The sequence below is a fragment of the Muntiacus reevesi genome, chromosome 18 (assembly GCF_963930625.1).
Source record: "Muntiacus reevesi chromosome 18, mMunRee1.1, whole genome shotgun sequence".
Taxonomy (NCBI): Eukaryota; Metazoa; Chordata; class Mammalia; order Artiodactyla; family Cervidae; genus Muntiacus; species Muntiacus reevesi.
Genome location: NC_089266.1, coordinates 48,764,883 through 48,783,264, shown reverse-complemented (window position 1 = coordinate 48,783,264; position 18,382 = coordinate 48,764,883). Strand labels below are relative to the sequence as shown.

General features: G+C 50.0%; 1 protein-coding gene across 5 annotated transcripts in view; it reads right to left on the bottom strand.

Annotated features, from left to right (window-relative positions):
- MYO19 (myosin XIX) overlaps positions 1-18,382 on the bottom strand; it is a 42,293-nt gene that overhangs the window by 14,792 nt on the left and 9,119 nt on the right. For 4 of the 5 annotated variants that reach the window (XR_010659626.1, XM_065908931.1, XM_065908933.1 and 1 more), the window contains exons 2-11: positions 18,086-18,242; positions 16,716-16,869; positions 11,789-11,927; positions 11,306-11,454; positions 9,761-9,874; positions 3,313-3,445; positions 2,346-2,415; positions 1,689-1,791; positions 952-1,048; positions 753-829 (exon numbers count right to left, since the gene is read on the bottom strand). Coding sequence is in view for 4 of the 5 variants with exons in the window: in XM_065908931.1 (XP_065765003.1) it covers positions 753-829; positions 952-1,048; positions 1,689-1,791; positions 2,346-2,415; positions 3,313-3,445; positions 9,761-9,874; positions 11,306-11,454; positions 11,789-11,927; positions 16,716-16,727 (894 nt within the window). In the remaining variant the exon portion in view is untranslated. Of the gene's footprint in view, positions 1-752; positions 830-951; positions 1,049-1,688; positions 1,792-2,345; positions 2,416-3,312; positions 3,446-9,760; positions 9,875-11,305; positions 11,469-11,788; positions 11,928-16,715; positions 16,870-18,085; positions 18,243-18,382 lie in introns of those variants that run through there. The other variant, XM_065908934.1, reaches the window with a different exon arrangement.

The window sequence follows — 18,382 nt, the reverse complement described above, 5'->3', positions numbered from 1 at the left end:
CTATTGGGCATTGTGGATGGGTCAGGGCTCACGCTGCCCTCAAGCTTGCGCTCCTGGCCAGACTCCTAGGGTGGTCCTCTTGTCCTGGGCTTGAACCTCCGTGCTGTCCCTCTGGCCAAGCTGCCCGTACTGGCTCTGATCCCTCTCCCTTGCCTCAGCAGCCCCTACGTGATGGAGGCCACACTTCACCCCACTGTTCTGAAGGGGGGTCACCACCTGCAGACGGAGGCTTGCCTGGGCCAGCACTGAGTCCCAGGAGGAAGGAGAAGGAGGTGGGAAGCTGGAACCAGCATGTCTCCAACAAACTATTTGTACCACTGAGCGCTGTCTGGCTTTGGGCAGGTCTCAACCATGGAATGGGAATAATCACCATACCCACGGAACTGCTGAAAAAACAAGTGAGCTAAGAGTGATGATTTAAAAGTTTTAACACGCTGGACAAGCATGTGGCAGCATTGTTTTCTCTGCTCCGATTTAACAGAGCAACACCTGAACCAGGCCCTGTCCCTCTGACCTCCGGGATCACTGTGCTGGTCTCTTCTGCAGCCCTCTGTGCTCTGCCCCCAACCACCCTGACACCCTGTCTCCAGGCTCCACTGCGCAGAGAGGTGGTCGCCTCCTTGGCCATCGTGCCGTCGGGGCCTAGAGTTCTAGATCCTGGGGGAAGAGACTCCCGAGTTGAGAGAAGGGCCTTATGAAGGGGGCTGCCCGTCACCGCCGCCACACGTGAGTGGTGTGGCTTTTCCTCTGACCTGAAAGATGTTGTTCTGGGTGGGGGCATCGATGCCCAAATGAAGCATGGCCTCCCTGGTCACCTCGAAACAATCCTCTGAAAAGGAATCCGAGCCACAGCCCCACGTCAGGACCTGAGGTCAGTGGGGGCGACGGGTCGTGGGCGGGTGTGTGGGTGCTGCTGGGTCGGCCCAGGGCGCTGGGCAAGGCTCGTCCTACCTTCCAAGGTCCTCTCTGGGTGGGGCAGCCAGGAGAAGGTGGCTCCCTCGGGGAGGCGCCACTGGACCCTCTCTTCGGCGCGGGCTCCTTTGTAGATCTGTGGGGGTGGGGGTGGGGGCGGGCGGCTGAGCCGGGGGTCCCGGGACGCCCAGGCCTGCACGGGCTTGGGCGGGCGGAGAGGAGCGGCAGCCACACCACAAGACTGAGAGGCCCCTGCGGGGAGCCACGGGCCGGCGGGGGCGCAAAAGCAGCTCTGGGCGTCTCCACTCGGTGCAAAAAAACCCCACTCACCGAGGGGGCCTGCGCTGTGGGGAGGAAAGCCTAAGCCCGCCTGGGGAGCCCCCGGGCCCGATCTGAGAGCAGGGAGACACTGTCCACGCCTCGGGGGACTCCCGGTCTGATGGAGGGGGCACGGCTTAGGGAAGGCCTTGTCCAGTTGGTGGAGGCAGCTGCCGTTCCAGGACAGCCCTCCGTCTGAAGGTGAGCATTTCCCGTGTGGAGACAGGCCCAGCCTCAAGGGCCCTCTGCCAGGCCGAGGCTGCCCGGGGAGCCGGGGGCCAGGGTGAGGCGTCAGTGTGACGTGAGGTTTGTGGGAGTAAGTGGGGCGGCAGCGCCGAAAGCCGGGCGAAGAGGAGGCAGGAAACAAGGGGGGGGGGGTGGGGGGGCGGGTAGGTTTAGAGGCACAGACCCTTCTCTGCCCTGCACCTGGGCAGCTGTGGGCCCCGCCTGGGACTTACCTGGTAGAAGATGTGGAAGTTCCTCTCATTGGGGGCCTGGCAGGCCACTCGAGTTTTCTCCAGGAGGTAGGTCTGAACTGCAGCTCCCGTCATCTGCTGGGCCCTGGGCACAAGCAGGTTGGAGCCCGTTAGTGGCCTGTTCATTCCAGAGCCATTTATTGGGTACTTATGGTGTGCCAGGCTGCAGCCTCACCCCGGCTTTTCCACTTAAGCAATGGGGGTCATGAGGACTTGGGAGGACCACTCGGCAGGTCCTGGGGTGGGGGTGGGAAGGGGAAGGGCCGGGACAGTCTCCTCCAACCAGCTCAGGGACAGGGCCCAGGACTCGGTGCCTCATTTTGCCCCAGCCCAAGGCGGGAACAAAAGCCCCAGCCTCAGGCTCAGAGATGCAGCTGAGAGGTGACAGGTTTAACTAGAAGTCTCCGCGAACGGGAGATGCCAGAACACACGTGTCAGGACAGGCACGCTGTCCCTGAGTCCCTCGGGCTGGAGCAGCTAGAATTCCCCAGGTTCAAAGTGTACGCGCAGGTTCACTCATCCCACATACGAATGTGCCAGGAGCAGCTGGCTTCTGCCCGCGGCGGTGGCCCAGGCTGGGCACTGGCCACCGTGCCCACCCCCCGGCCCCCCAGCAGCCAGGGCGGCCGCAGAGATTACCCATTCAGCTGGAGCTGGATGAACTTCCCGAAGCGGCTGCTGTTGTTGTTCCTCAATGTGCACGCGTTCCCTGCGGATCACAGCGTCTCTTCAGAGGCCCCACAGGCCTACCGGGGCCATGTCGCTATCCTCAAGTCACCTACACGCTCCTCTACTGGTTTCTGGGTCACAGGGGACACGGCTAGGGACTGGGCACTTGGGCTGTGAGCAAGGGTGATTCAGTCGTGTTACAGCTTCCTGGCAAAGGGGGAAGAGCCAATCTAGGCAGTCAGGGACTTTTGTTTGAAGGGAAAGAATCAAAAACAAGATGTCAGGACTTCCCTGGTGGTCCAGTGGTTAAGACACAGGTTTTTGATCCCTGGTCCGGGAAGATTCCATGTACCTCGGGGCAGCTAAGCCCATGTGCCACAACTACCGAAGCCTGCTCGCCTAGACCCTATGCTCCTCAAGAAGAGAAGTCATTGCAATGAGAAGCCTGTGCATTGCACCTGGAGAGTAGACTCCACATGCCGCAATGAGAGGAGGCCCACCTGCAGCAGCAAAGGCCCAGTATGCCCCACCGCCCCCCTCAAAAAAAACAAGCGGCTACTATTGAGGCAGGCAGTAAGGCGCAACATCTAGAGTGCCAACGCAGACACTGATTGCTGTGCACCCTCAGACATGTCCCCTTCTCTGAACCATCAGGAAGCTGTTCAGAAGGACGGGACACGGGTTGGGTGAGCCTATCCCTCACCTCTGCTCCATCTGCCTGGGCGAGACGGAGAGGACGATCGAGTGATGCTACCTACCACTGCTGGAAGGAGGCTAAGGGTAGCCGGGAGGCGTGGTTGGGGATCCAAGGCGGTGAACGATAAGTCATTCTCCATCCCGCAAAGAGAGGGTCTCAAAACATGGCTCCCCTGCCCAGAAGGTGGTAAATTCCAGAGGAGACAGGGCGGAGGTGCTGTGCGGAGGACACTGGGCTTACCAAAAGCTTCCATGATGGGGTTGGAGTTCAAGATGCGCTGTTCGATCCTCTCGGCAACCTTGTGGCTTTCCCAGGACGTGGGTGAGGCGGCCACCATGGCGTAGAACTTCATCAGGCAGCGGGATGTCCATGTCTGCAGCACAAATGGCCCTGTGGGAGCTGTGCCCGTGTTCCCGTCCACATGTGAGCCTGCCGGGGACTGGGGCCCATGACCGCCCTCTCTTGTCCGCCATCCATGTTGCTGATCATAGGGTTGAAAGCGGAATTCAACTGTGTCCCTCACCTGTGTGATGGGGACACTTACTTCTGCCTCTCCTAGCTCCTGAGGATGCATTTAAGAATTGGGGGGCGCTGGTGAGGAACCTCTCCGGTGGTCCAGCGGTTAAGAATCTGCCTTCCAAGGCAGGGGATACGGGTTCGATTCCTGGTTGAGGAACTAAGATCCCATGTGCCGTGGGGCAGCTAAGCCCAAGAGCCGCAACTAGAGAAGCCGGTAAGTGGCAACTACTGAGCCTGTGCTCCACAACAAGAGAAGCCCGCATGACACAACTAGAGAAAGCCTGAGAGCCGCAACAGAGACCCGGCTCTGCAAAATGAAAAAAAGAAATGCCGGGCGCTGGGACAGGACAACCTACACTGACCTCAGCAGGCCACTGAGCCATGTATGTGTTCACCAGCCCTGCAGATGCAGCTGCAATTACATACTACCTGCTTTCAAAATGATGAAACTCGGGCATCAAAAAAACCTAAATTTTATCGAAGATGACACATTCAATAAATGACAGGGCTCTGATTTATACTCAGGCAATCTAATTATAAAATTCCCACTGTTTTCATAATCAGCGGAGATGAGGTCTATTTACATTTTAATTTCCATTTGTTCACTGCTAGGACACAGAACCACAAGAGATTTCTATATACTGACTCTGGATCCCTGCTCTATACCTCACTATAAGTTTTTAGTTGTAACTTTGTTTTGGGGTTTTTTTTGGTTGCTCTTTTAGATTATATTTTTTTAGGTCTCACTCTGAGGTGGGAAGTGTTCCCTCTCTACTATTTTCTAGAAGAATCTGTACAGAACTGGTAACATTAATTTCTGAAATACTTGGTTGTAACTGTTGTTCAGTTGGCTAAGTCGTGTCCGACTCTTCATGACTCCAGGGACTGCAGCACGCCAGGCTTCCCTGTCCTTCGCTATCTCCCAGACTTTGGTCAAACTCATGTCCGTTGAGTCAGTGATGCCATCCAACCATCTCATCCTCTGTTGTCCCCTTCTCCTCCTGCCCTCAATCTTTCCCAGCATCAGGGTCTTAAACACTTGGAAGAATCCACAAAGTGAAGCCGCCTGAGCCTGGGGCTTTCTATGAGGAAAGATTTTTAACTATGATTTAACTTTGTCTCAGAAATTTAGATATTCAGGTTACATATTTCTCCTTGTGTGAGCTGCAGCCGTCTGCATATTTCAAAATACTCTCATTTCATTAAACTGGAGAATTTACTGAAATAAAGTTAATGAAAAAATTTCATCTGTGGAATCTTTAGTTATGCCTATTCTTTCATTTCTGACATGCGTAATTTGTCATTTTCTCTCTCTAAGTCTGGGTAGAGGGGGACTTCCCTGGCAGTCCAGTCCTTAGGACTCCATGCTTACACTGCAGGGGGTTCAGGTTTGATCCCTGGTAGGGGAACTAAGATCCTACAAGCTGTGCCTCATGGCCAATAAAAAAGTCTGACTAGAGGGTTATTGATTTTATTGATCTTTAGAAAAAACAGCCATTGATTTCATTTACTTTATTATTTTTTTCTGTTTCTACTTTAGTGTTTTTTTTTAAAAAATATTTATTTATTTAAGAACAATGGACACCATTTTGCTGAAAATGGTCTGTATAGTCAAAGCTATGGTTTTTCCAGTAGTTGTGTACAGATGTGAGTCTTGGATCATAAAGAAGGCTGAAAGCCAAAGAACTGATGCTTTCAAATAGTGGTGTTGGAGAAGACCCTTGAGAGTCCCTTGGACAGCAAGGAAATCAAACCAGTCCATCCTAAAGGAAATCAACCCTGAAGATTCATTGGAAGGACTGATGCTGAAGCTGAAGCTCCAGTACTTTGATCACCTGATACAAAGAGCAGACTCATTGGAAAAGACCCTGATGCTGGGAAAGATTGAGGATAGGAGGAGAAGGGGACAGAGGATGAGATGGTTGGATGGCATCACCGACTCGATGGACATGTGTTTGTGCAAGCCCCAGAAGATAGCGAAGGACAGGGATACCTGGTATGCCACAGTCCATGGGGTCACAGAGAGTTGGACATGACTTAGCGATTTAACAGCAACAATTCATTTATTTTTGGCTGTGCTGGATCTTGGTGGTTGTGTGGGCTTTTCTCTAGGTGTGGCAAGTGGGGCTACTCTCCAGGTGTGGTGCAGGCTTCTCATGTTCTCTAACACAAGCTACAACAAATTTCCCTCCAGGCGCTGCCTTTTTTTTTAAAGCACAGATTTTGATATGCTGTGCTTTCCTTTTCATTCAGTTCAAAGTGTTTTCTAACATCCACTGTGATTACTTCTTTGACCCAAAGGATATTTAGAACACAGTTTATATTTTAATCTTTTCATATTGAGATTTGTAAAACAAATCAGAAGAGAAAGTGGCTCAGAAGAGAAAGTGAAAGTGATGTCACTCAGTCGTGTCCCACTCTTATTGACCCCATGGACTGTAGCCTCCCATGCTCCTCCGTCCATGGGATTTTCCAGGCAAGAGTACTGGAGTGGGGCGCCATTTCCTTCTCCAGAGTGATCTTCCTGACCCAGGGATTGAACCCGGGTCTCCCGCATTGTAGGCAGACGCTTTACCATCTGAGCTACTAGGGAAGTCCTAGTAGGCTCAGAAGAGAGTCCATATCAATTCCACGTGTACTTGAATGTACAAATCTCAAACTTTTAATTTTGATTTTATTTCTCCTTTCAATTGCATTTAAGAACAAGGATCTGTGGTTGCCCCCTTTTGGTAATTTTCTTAGGATATTACTAATACTTCTGACCCACATTCTCTCTTCACCTGGGACACCAATTACAAGTATGTAAACCATTTGATATTGTACCAAAGCTCCTGAATGCACTTTTTCTCTTTGTTTCTCAATTTCCCCTTTGTTTTTTGATTTTTATTGACCCACTCTCAAGTTCACCGATGTATTCTTATGCATGTCTAATCTGCTGATAAGCATAAAAGAGTTGTTCATGTTTTTAATTTTTACCATTTCCATTTAACTGTAGTTTCCATCTCTCAGGAAAGAGATTGGATGAAATCTTTTCTGGAGATACTAACAAGCTCATGAGAAAAGTTTTGGGCATTCAGGGTCCCACAGGTTTAGAAAGCTACCCCTGGTGAGATAGCTTTCTAAACTCTTTCATAATCTCTTATGTTTATGGAATCCCGTCCACAAACATGAGAGAGTCTAATCAGTTGCTTAAGGCTTTACTCTTAAGTATGAACAGAAATTCAAAGATCATCAACTCCTTGGTAAGCTTCTTTTACATGAATGGCAAATATCACAACAAAAGAGGAAAAGGAACTAGAAGGAAACAGAAATGAAACGGGCAGGAGCCAAGTAAAAATCATGAAAGATCCTCAAAGAGGAGAGAAGAAATAAGACCAAGATGCTGGGGGGAAAATAATACTCAGAGAATAAGAAAGAACTCTTAGAATTAAAATGCTTAATAAAAATTCAAAATTAAAAAGAACTGAAGGGCAAATTAGAGAATATCTCCCAGAAGACAGGACAAATATTAAGAGATAGAAGAATATGTAAGAAAAATAGGATATTAGACAATTTATCAAACTCCCTACTAATATGAATTCCATAAGGAGAAAACAAGGGGTGTAAATTATTAAATTATTAGATATAGCATTTTCTCAAACTAAAGGACATGAGTCTCAAGGTTAAAAAGACCTACGCAAAGTATCCAGCACAGCAAGTGAGAAAAGACATGTCACTGTGAATTTTAACACCTATGGATAGAAAAGATGACCTTAAAAACTTTTGGAAAGAAAACACAAACTGCCACTTATGGACTGGGACTTTTAACATCAACACTCAAAGAATATATAAAGAAATAACCTCTAAATTCAGAAAGAAAATGATTTCCAACTTGAGATCAGAATATCCAGCCAACATGTCAAATTAAGGCTCAATAAACATTTGCAGATGTGCAACAACTCAAAATATGCCCTTCATGTGACCTTTGTGGAGAAGCTACTAAAGAAAATGCTCCCCTAAAACAAGGCCGGTAAAGCAAGAGGAGGAAGGCACTGGGCTCCGACAGCAGGGGATTTACCACAGGACAGACGGCAGTCTGGATCCCCAGAGCGAGACAGACAGCTCCCGGGGAATGGCTCCCCATTTGGCAGCCACCCATCCGCATGGGAGTAGGAGGCATGAGAGCGCTAGCGAGGGCATCAGCTGGGGATAAAGTGCCTGACGTACCTGCCAGTTGGGCAGGTGTTTCCCGGTTCTGGTGACAAGCTTGATAAAAAAGAATAGGTACATAGAAACTATACAACTGAAAATATGGGGGACAGTTATTAAGTAGAGAGAAAGTAAAAATCATACAAGACAGGAAATACAGCCATAGTATACTACAGTGCTTGGCTGTGAACAATACACACATAGCTATAAATGAGCACTATATATATTAACCTCCTTAGAAATCATAAGATAATTACACATACATTTGGGGGCAGGGTAACAGGGCTAAACTGTCATCAAAGTAGGAAGTGAACAGAGAAGGTTCAAAAGGGAAAAATCAGTAATTAATTACATAAGCACGTTGTTTAGAAACATGGATGGCCATACCCAAACAAACTGCTAAGATGGGAAGGCAGCTGCCTCTGCAGACAGGGAACAGGGTTGAGAGACACGAGGCAGGGTCGCTACTTTTCTTTGTAAGTCCTATAGTATTGCTCAATTTTTGAACTCTGTAACTATATTGGTAGTTATTAAAAATAAATAAAATTTTAAAAAGATACCAGGCCTAGCCCATGACCACAGCAGCTATGCAATAAAGGGTTTCTCAGCTCTGGTTGCATGGGTCTAGGGCCAGGCCGGCCTCAGGTCCCCAGAGCAATTCTAGAGGATAATGGGCTTCATCCAGAAGCTGAGCATCACCACTCCACGAGAAGCCTTGGCACAGCTCTCAAAGATCCCCTTTGCACTCAAGTCCTAGCCTCATCCCTAGAGCGTGCAGTCTTCATCTGCTTCCTTGTCTGTCTTTCCCACTGGGCCAAGCGTTGTTGTGAAAGTTGCTAAGTCATGTCTGACTCCTTGTGACCCCATGGTCACAGTCCATGGAATTCTCTAGGCCAGAATACTGGAGTGGGTAGCCTTTCTCTTCTCCAGGAGATCTTCCCAACCCAGGGATCGAACCCAGGTCTCCTGCATTGCAGGCAGATTCCTTACGAGCTGAACCACAGGAGAAGCCCCAGAATACTGGAGTGGGTAGCCTATCCCTTCTCCAGCGGATCTTCCCGACCCAGGAATCAAAATGGGGTCTCCTGCATTGCAGGCGGACTCTTTACCAGCTGAGCTTTCAGGGAAGCCCCCCCCGGCCCCGGCCCCGAAAACCAGATGCTGCGTTTTTCCTCTCTGTTCCTCCCCTTGCCACTCCTCACTGGCTAGCCCAGGGCCTAGAACCTGTCTCGGTGCCTGGCAATGCTTTCACGGGTGACTGTAGACAGAAAGGGTTTACGGTCCAAAGAATCCCTTGAGAAGGTAATGTGGAGGGAAGGGTGGGGTGGCTGGTGAGGCTTGACAAGAAGAGGGTGAGGCCCGGGCCAGCAGGCCTCTGACGGCCGGCCGCACGACTCCTCACCCATCCGTGCACGATGTTCGTGTCACCTGGACGGACTGTGACGCCCGGGGACCACGCGACCACACAGGAGACTGTCCTTCCCCGCAGCCGGCCCCACGCACCGCCCCTGCGTCAAGGGCGGCCCAGAGATGCAGGCGGGCTGCTTCCTCATGGAACCCCGACGGCTTGGGAGGAGTGCTGCCATGAGCCGAGCATGCAGGTGCCTTAGGTGCACAGAAGGCCCCGTGAGTTACATGCCCGTCCTTCCTGCCTTGCCATTTTACAAGTCAAAGAACTGAGTATTTAGCAAGAGCTAAATACTGTTCCGATGAGCTCTTCAATGCCATGCTGGAACCCCCAACTGCTGACTTTTGTTTCCAAAGGCTGTCAGAGCTGGGAGAGTCCTCCGATGAGGACATGAAGGCGCAGAGGGGAAAAGACTCTCACCTCGGGTCAGGGCAGAGCTGGTGCAAGAGCTGGCCTAGAAGCCCTGGCTCCCGACTCCCTGCCCAGGTCCCACATTCCCCGGAGCCCCACCCCAGCCTCTCTGCCCGTCCAGCCAGTCACGAAGTTGTCAGGGTAGGAAAGCGGCCCGCCTACCTTTCCAGCACCACTCTCTCCACTGACAACAATAGACTGGTTGACTGGCTCGATCAGGCTCCTGACATTCCTGTAGGTCTGTTCACCCACTGTGAAGATGTGGGGCTTCAGTGTCTGAAACATCAAGGGGTGAAAGGTCAAGGAAGCAAACCCCTGTCTGCAGGGAATGGTTGATGTAGCGATGGCTACGATGGGGAGCCTGCTCACAGCAGCGGTAGAGGCTTCCTCTAGAAAAACTTCCTGGCAGTAACAACGTGAGACCCAGCTGCGGGCGTGACTCATTCACCTTCTCTCAGTTTGGAAGCAGTGCTGGCCTTGACCAGTCTATGACATTAACATGTTATCCTCCCATCTTATCTTATGTCAGTAGTTCTATTCTGCTTTTTTTTTATGTTATTGCAATTTGCAAGAACTTTCTTACCAGTTATTGCTTAAGAAGTCTGTGCCTTAGTTGGAGAGCTAACCCTATTTTATAGATGAGAAATCTGAGGTTCATGTGGGTTAAATAACCTTCCCAAGGCCACTGAGGAGAGAAAGGGATCTGTGTGATTTGGATTCCAATGTCACTGTTCTCCTTTCCATCAACAAGGATTAATTGTCCTCAGTGTGCTGGGCATCAAGCTGGGCATTGAGGACACAGCGGGGACCTTCACGTGGCTTTGCCTTTGAGGAGGCAGTCGCTAAGATGGGCTCTCAGGCCAGACCTCCCTGGCTTCCCATTCGGACACGAACCCTGGATGAGCCGGGTTAGTCCATGCAGACCCAGTGCGGCTCTGCCTGACCCGCAATGATCGCTTGCCTACAGCTTCCTGAAGGGAGAGGGCGTCGTTCTGGATGCTGTCAGAACCATCAATCTCTCTCTAGGCTCTCACCCCACCCACTTCTCACCTGGACCATTACAAAGCCTCCAACTCTTCAGCCACTGGTCTCACCTTCCTAAACCCAACTCCCCCAACTTCATCCCCAGGGCGGGCTCCGTTAACAGCCCCACTCCCACCCTGCTGAAGCAGCTCTGTGGATTCTCTCAGCTGTGGTACAGACCTCAACATCAACTGGTCTGTTCCCTGCCTATACCAGCTTCATCCCCACTTGTGTTAAGAAGTTACCCCTCATCCCAATCAGTGGAGATGAACATGTGCTGAATTTTTTAAGGCAATCCTGACCACACGTAATTTTATTCTTTTCCCCCAAAAGTGGTTTTTAAATACACAGATGTGCCCTTGGAAATTCTTTCCTACTAATAAATTCACAAATAAGAGAAAAAAAAAAAAATCTGTCCATGTCCCTATTTTAGGTTCCAAAATCAGTAAATACTGATTTAGGCTCCAACCTGCTTATTTAGGTTCTAAAATAAGCAAACACTGCTTTGTCTCTCCTTTTGGACCTCCTGGCAAACTTCTGTGAGCTTCTGGTGGGCAGGTCATGGCCCCAGTAGGCTCTGAATGACACCACAGCTGATGAAGACACGGATAAAGACAGGGAAGCTGCCAGAGGCCCTTGGGCAGGAGGGGGAGCCCTGATTCCCTGGGAAGCGGGGGGCCTCACCTGGGGCTGAGAAGCAGCGTGGTACTCTCGCATCAGCTCTGGCGAGTAGAGCTGAGGGACGGGCTTGAAGGGGTTCAGAGCCACCAGGGTGCAGCCGGCGTTGGTGTAGAACGTGTCGGCCGTGTACCGGGCCTGCAGGCACCTCAGGACTGAGGCAGGGGTGCTGTTAGCAAACCCTGGCTCAGGTGGAGACAGAGCCGCACGCACAGACCAACACCCCACCTACCAGAGTTCCCTCTGCAATTAGCCAAGAGCCATGAGATCCCAGCTGCTCCCTGATGAGCAGGTACAAGAAAGATCTAATTAAGATGAACCCCACATCTGGAGCAAAGCTTGTGCTTGGGGGTCTGGGGGCAGCCGCCAGGCTGGAGCAGCCCACCTGGCTGTCCAGAGTCTGGTCTGGCCCGAGGCAGCAGAGCTGAATACCCTCTGGGAGAAGGCGCACCCCTCTGGGGTGGGGTGGGGTGGGCGGGGGACACATACCTGTTTCCAGCGTCACAGGATTCACCTTGGTGAGATCATCAAGTTGCTGCAGAGGGGCCTCCCCGCCCAGGAACTCCTGCAGGTCTTCCCTGAGGGTCTCCCCGCCGTGGGCATCAGAGCCTGAATCATGGCCATTAATCTGGGAGGGAAAAACAGGACCAGAAGCGCCAGGACTCAGCTCCGTCAGGGGGAGGGTTTGTACAGGAGACAGAAGACCGGCCTCTGCGATCACAGTCTGGTGGTTCAAGTTGTACCTCCACCATTTACTAGACCTGTGAGGCTACATAAGCTTCTTGACCTCTCTGAGGTTAAGCAGCAGCTTCTTTATTTGTCAACAAAGGAAAATAGAATCAACTCACAGGGTTGTTTGGAAGAAAAACAAGAAAGAGATATGGAAAGCACTTAGTTGGGGACCTCCCTGGTGAAGCCGTGGTTAAGAATCTGCCTTGCAACGCTGGGGATGCAAGTTCGAGTCCTGGTCGGGGAACTAAGGTCCCACGTTGCTGCGGAGCAACTAGGCCCGCGTGCCGCAACTACTGAGCCTGTGTGCTCTGGACGCAGTGCGCCACAACCAGAGATTCCGGGCCGCAAGGAAAGATACCAGACGACGCAATGGACACCCTGGGAGGAGCAACTAAGACCTGATGCAGCCAAATAAATAAATATTGGGGGTAAAAAGCAAAGCTCTTGGTGCCTGGCACAGAGAATGTACTCAAAGTGGAAGTGTTAGTCGTTTCAGTCGTGTCCGACCCTTTGTGACCCCGTGGACTGTAGCCCGCCAGGCTCCTCTGTCCATGGGGTTCTCCAGGCAAGAGTACTGGAGTGGGGTGCCATGCCCTCCTCCAGGGGATCTTCCCGACCCCGGGATCGAACTCTCATTCCCTGGGTCACCAGCACTGCAGGCGCATTCTTTACCCACTGAGCCATCAGGGAAGCATGTACTCAGGAAAGCAATAAATGCGATCCCTTCTCTGCCTTGTGCTTCAGCTTTCAGAAGAGTCAGTGCCTGGCCTTACTGAGCCGGCGCGGCTAAGGCCCGAGGTGGGGGGTACTGTGAAGGGAAAGAGCCAGGGTTTGGGCCTTTTTTGAAAGAGACGCTATCAGCTTGAGGTGAAAAATCAGCTGTGAGGTAGTACCATGCCTTCATCACCTGCCCCTTGGGACTGAATTTAGCTTGGCTAATTAATTAGCTCCTGCTGCCCTGGTCTACTTGAGAGCAGGCCTGGCTCAGGAGTCAGATGAGGTCAAGAACAATTTAGAAAGATGGTAATGATAACCCTATATGCAAAACAGAAAAAGAGACACAGATGTACAGAACAGACTTTTGGACTCTGGGAGAAGGCGAGGGTGGGTTGTTTGAAAGAACAGCATCGAAACACGTATATTATCTATAGTGAAACAGATCACCAGCCCAGGTTGGATGCATGAGGCAAGTGCTCGGGCCTGGTGCACTGGGAAGACCCAGAGGAATCGGGTGAAGAGGGAGGTGGGAGGGGGGATCGGGATCGGGAATACATGTAACTCCATGGCTGATTCATGTCAATGTATGGCAAAACCCACTTCAATTTGTAAAGTAATTAGCCTCCAACTAATAAAAATAATTGGAAAAAAAAAAAAAAAAAAGAACAAGCACCAGGGGGAAGAGGCCATTTCTGCCTCTCCCTTGTCCATCCCTAATACCAACGCTTTATATAAGTTCTCCCCACTGTCCTCTTGGAATCCCACTTCTCCCTTCTCCCACGGAGCTGCAGGGAAGGTGTGTGGAGCAGGCAGTAATCTGGCTGAAATCTGCTTTCGGAGGAAGGGGTCTGTGATATAACATGTGTGGGTTTCTTTTTTCGAAATTTTTATTTATTTATTTGGCTGTGCTGGGTCTTCACTGCTGTGCATGGGCCTTCTTTAGTTGTGGCGAGCAGGGACTACTCTCTAGTTGGGGTGCCCAGGCTTCTCCTTTCAGCAGCTTCTCTTGTTGCCAAGCATGGGCTCTAGGGCAGACAGTCTTCAGCTCAAGAGCTTAGTAGCCTGCGGCAATATGGGATCTTCCTGGACCAGGATCAAACCCACGTCCCCCTGCAGGTGGATTCTTAAACACTGGACCACCACGGAAGTTTCTATGTGCGGCTTTCTAATGAGACCAGTGAACCTTACAGTTCAAAAATCTCCAGCAAAAGTGGCAAATGTCATTTGAGAGGCCCAGTGATAAGTTTCCTTCCAAAGATGCTGCCTGTTCTCTGAACTTAGGCCCACCACAATGCATGCGCAAGGCGGACTCTCATTTCCAGGATTAACCGCTGAGGTCAGAGCGTGACTTTGTGCATGCAAATCCCTCTACCCTAGTGGAAAAAGGAAATCACTCACACTCAGCCATAATTTATGAACAGACCTGATCCAACCAGACAGGCAGCTGAGTATCATGGTTCCTGAGTTGGACTTGAAAGCTAGATTGCCTGGGTTTGAATCCTGATTCCACCATATCCTAGTTACAGAATCTCATGTTAAGTTTCTTAGTCTCTTAGCACCTCAATGTTCCTCATCTGTAAAATGGGGATGGTGGGAGTAGTGGTATATCTCATAGATACTAACAAGCACATAAAGTATTTAGAAAAAACAGCCGGTTTCTGCCACCAAAAGTTTGCTGTTATTATTCTGTTAAAAAGTTGCTCTTCTAATTAGGCAATAATATACTGGTGGCTCAGATGGTAAAGCATCTGCCTGTAGTGCAGGAGACCGGGGTTCAATCTCTGGGTTGGGAAGATCTCCTGGAAAAGGAAATGGCAACCCACTCCAGTATTCTTGCCTGAAAAATCCCATGGACGGAGGAACCTGGTAGGCTACAGTCCAAGGGTTGCAAAGAGTCTGACACGACTGAGTGACTTTACTTTCTTTCACTTTTCATACCAAGGGCCTTAAAACTACCCTGTAATTCTTCTCTAGAGCATGATACTATGTAAAGGCCATAAGAATGTTCTGTGTATATAGAGACAGTTACAATTGCAAAACAAACAAAAAAACCCAAGTGTCCAAATAGTAGCTTAAATTATATTACCTCCTTACAATTGAATAAAGCAGGTTACCAAGAGAATGATATCTTTAAATGTTTTAAAATTTTTTAGGGAGAAAAATCTAGGATATTCTTTAAAATGTCAGTTATCTATGGGCAGTACAATTATGGGTAATTGTAATGTTCTTTTTGCTTATCTGTATTTCCCACATCATTGTGATGAACGTGACCTTGAATAACTCACCTAACTGCTCTGAGCCTTATCTTCAAAATGGGGATATAATGGCATTGGATATGAAATACTGTATCCTTCTTAAGTACTAAACAAAATTATATGTGTAAAATGCTTAGTATAGTGCTTACTATACAGCAAGAGAGCAACACGGAGCAGCTGCTAGTACAGTTATGATAAACACGGTGGTTGTTTAGTTGCTAAGTCATGTCTGACTCTTTTGTGACCCCACATACTGCAGCCTGACAGACTCCTCTGTTCATAGGATTTCCCAGGCAAGAATACTGGAGTGGGGTGCCATTTCCTTCTCCAGGGGATCGTCCCAACCCAGGGATCAAACTGGCATCTCCTGCATTGCAGGTGGATTCTTTACTGCTGAGCCAACAAGGGAAGCCCTGATAAACATTACTGTTTTTCAAATGAGAAAGAAGTTAAAAATGGACAATAAAAAAGTTCCCTCCGCAAGAAAAAAAAAAAAAGCCTGGAGCAGGTAGCTGTCCTGCCTGCTTCTCCCTGGCCTTCAAGCTTGTTTCATGAGCCAAAGGATTAAGAGGTCAGGCAGTAGAGTCTATCAGGGCTCCTTTGAGGCTGGCTGACCTCACATTCAGTTATCCTGCCTTACTCGCCTGGGACTTCACTAGTCCAGGAATCATCGTAAATATCCATTGGCCCAATGGCTGCTGCAACTGCTGTTAAGTCGCTTCAGTCGTGTCCGACTCTGTGCGACCCCATGGACTGTGGCCCACTAGGCTCCTCTGTCCACGGAATTCTCCAGGCAAGAATACTGGAATGGGTTGCCATTTCCTTCTCCATGACCCAGTGGCAACACTCAGTAAATAAAAAAATTCAGCGAGTATCTGGCATTCTCTTTGGACCAAGAGCTGCAAGTAAAGGATGATATGGGTAGGACATGGGGCTCCACAGGGAAGGGTGATTTGGAATCCTGCAGGTCCAAGGCCATAAGAGCCTTTAGCGGCAGAGGCCCGCCGTAAAGGGTGGGTTTCACATCCCATTAGCAACCCATGTTCCCTGTGATCCATTCATCAGAATTCTTATCTATTTCCACATAGGTCATCTTCTCCCACATTTCTGCACCGGCTGACTCTGCCTGGACTGCTTACTTTCCTTCTCCACTTGACTAATTCCTACTCTTTCTTTTTTCTGGCTGAGCCATGTGGCATGCAGGATCTGAGTTCCCCAATCAGGGGTTGAACCAGTGGCCTGTGCGATGGCAGTGCAGAGTCTTAACCACTGGACTGCCAAGGAAGTCCCAACTCTTACTTCTTTAAGGCTCAGCTTTAAAGAACACCTCCTCTTGGAAGCCCCAGGCTTCCAACTTGTCTTTACAATTCAGGCTGTGAGGAGCATCTCTCAGGACTCCCTCACAGGGTCAGGCTTGTAAGGTCACCAAAACACCCCAAGGATTCCCTCATCCAGCTTGTCTTACCCATCCCAGGGAAAAGAGCTAAAAACCACAACAGGAGAGATACAAATTAGGTATCAGGAAGAGCTTCTTGGCAACAGACAAAAGGCACTGAAGTGATTATCTGAAGACAGAAAAGAAAAAAGGCCTTTAAAGGGGTCTTTCCCTTCCTTCCAGGTCAGGGCAGCGGAAGCATCATTCAGGTAAATGAAAGAGGCGGAGCTGCCTTAGGTACTTGAGGGTCTGGGTTGTCTTAGGGTGAGGACTTTACCTGTTGGAGCATCCTGCTTCAGTGTGGTCAGCCAGGATTCTGGGTTGTGGGCACGAGGAATGCTATCCACCTGGTCATGGGGGCACAGGCTGGGGCATGGGTCCTGCGAAGGGCTCAGCTCTCAAGGAATCTCTGAGACGAGCCACCCCAGAGCCTGTGGTAGAAGAGAGAAGATACGAGCCCATACAGGTGATGAGGGTTTCTGCAAGGTGACTCAGTCCTGCTCCTCCCACCAAGCATCAGGAACGAAAATGAGATCCAGGGCGAGCCTGGGCAGAGAGGAAGAGTCTGTCCTGCCCCCTGCCAATTAGGGAACGAAGGAAACTTTTACAAGAGCCTCCGGAGCCTCCTGGGGCTCCTTCAGGGCCAGTTTCACTATAGGGTTTGGGGTGGGGCTGAAAATCTTCCGGGTCAGTGTGCCATGGAGGGTGAGGACCCTGGAAGGCAGAGAAGCCTCTCGGGCACAGAAAAATATCCCATCTTAGTATAGCCAGTCTCGGTGGGGAAGGGAGGCTGGAGTCAATTCTTGATATTCCAGGAAAGCGGTTGTGTGGGACAGAAACTACAGCTCAGTCTATCACCCGATCAACCACCTCACCTTCCCTGCCCACCTTCGCTCCTCATCTGAAAAATGGAGATAATAAAAGCTACTTTGCAGGGAGCAGCTGTGAAGGTCAATCAGGTGAAAGCACTCTACAAAGTCCACATATGAATATTCATTTAGAGGAGAAATACTGTTAGCAAGAAGGATGGATGATCCATTTCGGAGCACTGATCAGGTGGAACAGTTCAGTGTCAGCTTTAAGAAGGCCAAGGTTTTGGAGGAGGAGAATCCATCTGAGAAAGAGGATGTTGTGAGGCTGGGTTTGGGCCAATCTCTGAAAAACTGTGAGTGACTTTTAGAATTTCCCAGGCCCCACACCTCCCCAGCAAGGAGGGATGAGAATGAGGGGTGCTGGTAATGGACTGACCTTGGAGGAAACTTTCTTGAGACTCTGAATACATTGAACCTTTGAAAGAATTCAGGAATGGGGGACCTCCAAGAAAACTGGAAAAAGGACAATGTAGGCAGAAGAGGGCATCAAGACTGTGGTGGACACATTCACTCTGGACACTGACTGTACCCCATCCAGGCTGTGCAGAAGGGTCCGGAGACTCAAGGCCAACAAAGTTCCCTCAATGGAAAGCTCATCTTGAGAGGGGATCAGAGGGGAATACACCAGGTTGTGTAGTTAGAATCCAGAGCCCACAACCCCTCAAAAATGCAGTTCAAAGGACCTCTCTAAGCCTTATTCCATTTCTTCCTTTGCAAAAAGGACTACTAATATCCAGACCTCACAAGGCCGAGTTAAGGATCAACGAGATAGTACCTTTGAGAGCGCTTGGCAAATGTTGGTTATTACGATACGGAGCCCACTTCTTGCCAGAATCAAGTCAGATGGAGCGGTTTTCTCCAGGTTCCCCCAGCTCTTACTCCGTGTCGGCTTCGCGATTACCAGCCGAGAATTTCTGAAAAGGGCGTGACCACTGTGGGCAGGAGGGAGACAGGAATGAACAGATGAAAGCCCCTAGGCAGGGCAAGGCAAGTGGCAACCTGATTATCAACCGCCCCCCCCCCCTTCCCCCACCCTCCGGGCAGACAAGACTGGCAGGGTAAGGGTCCCGGG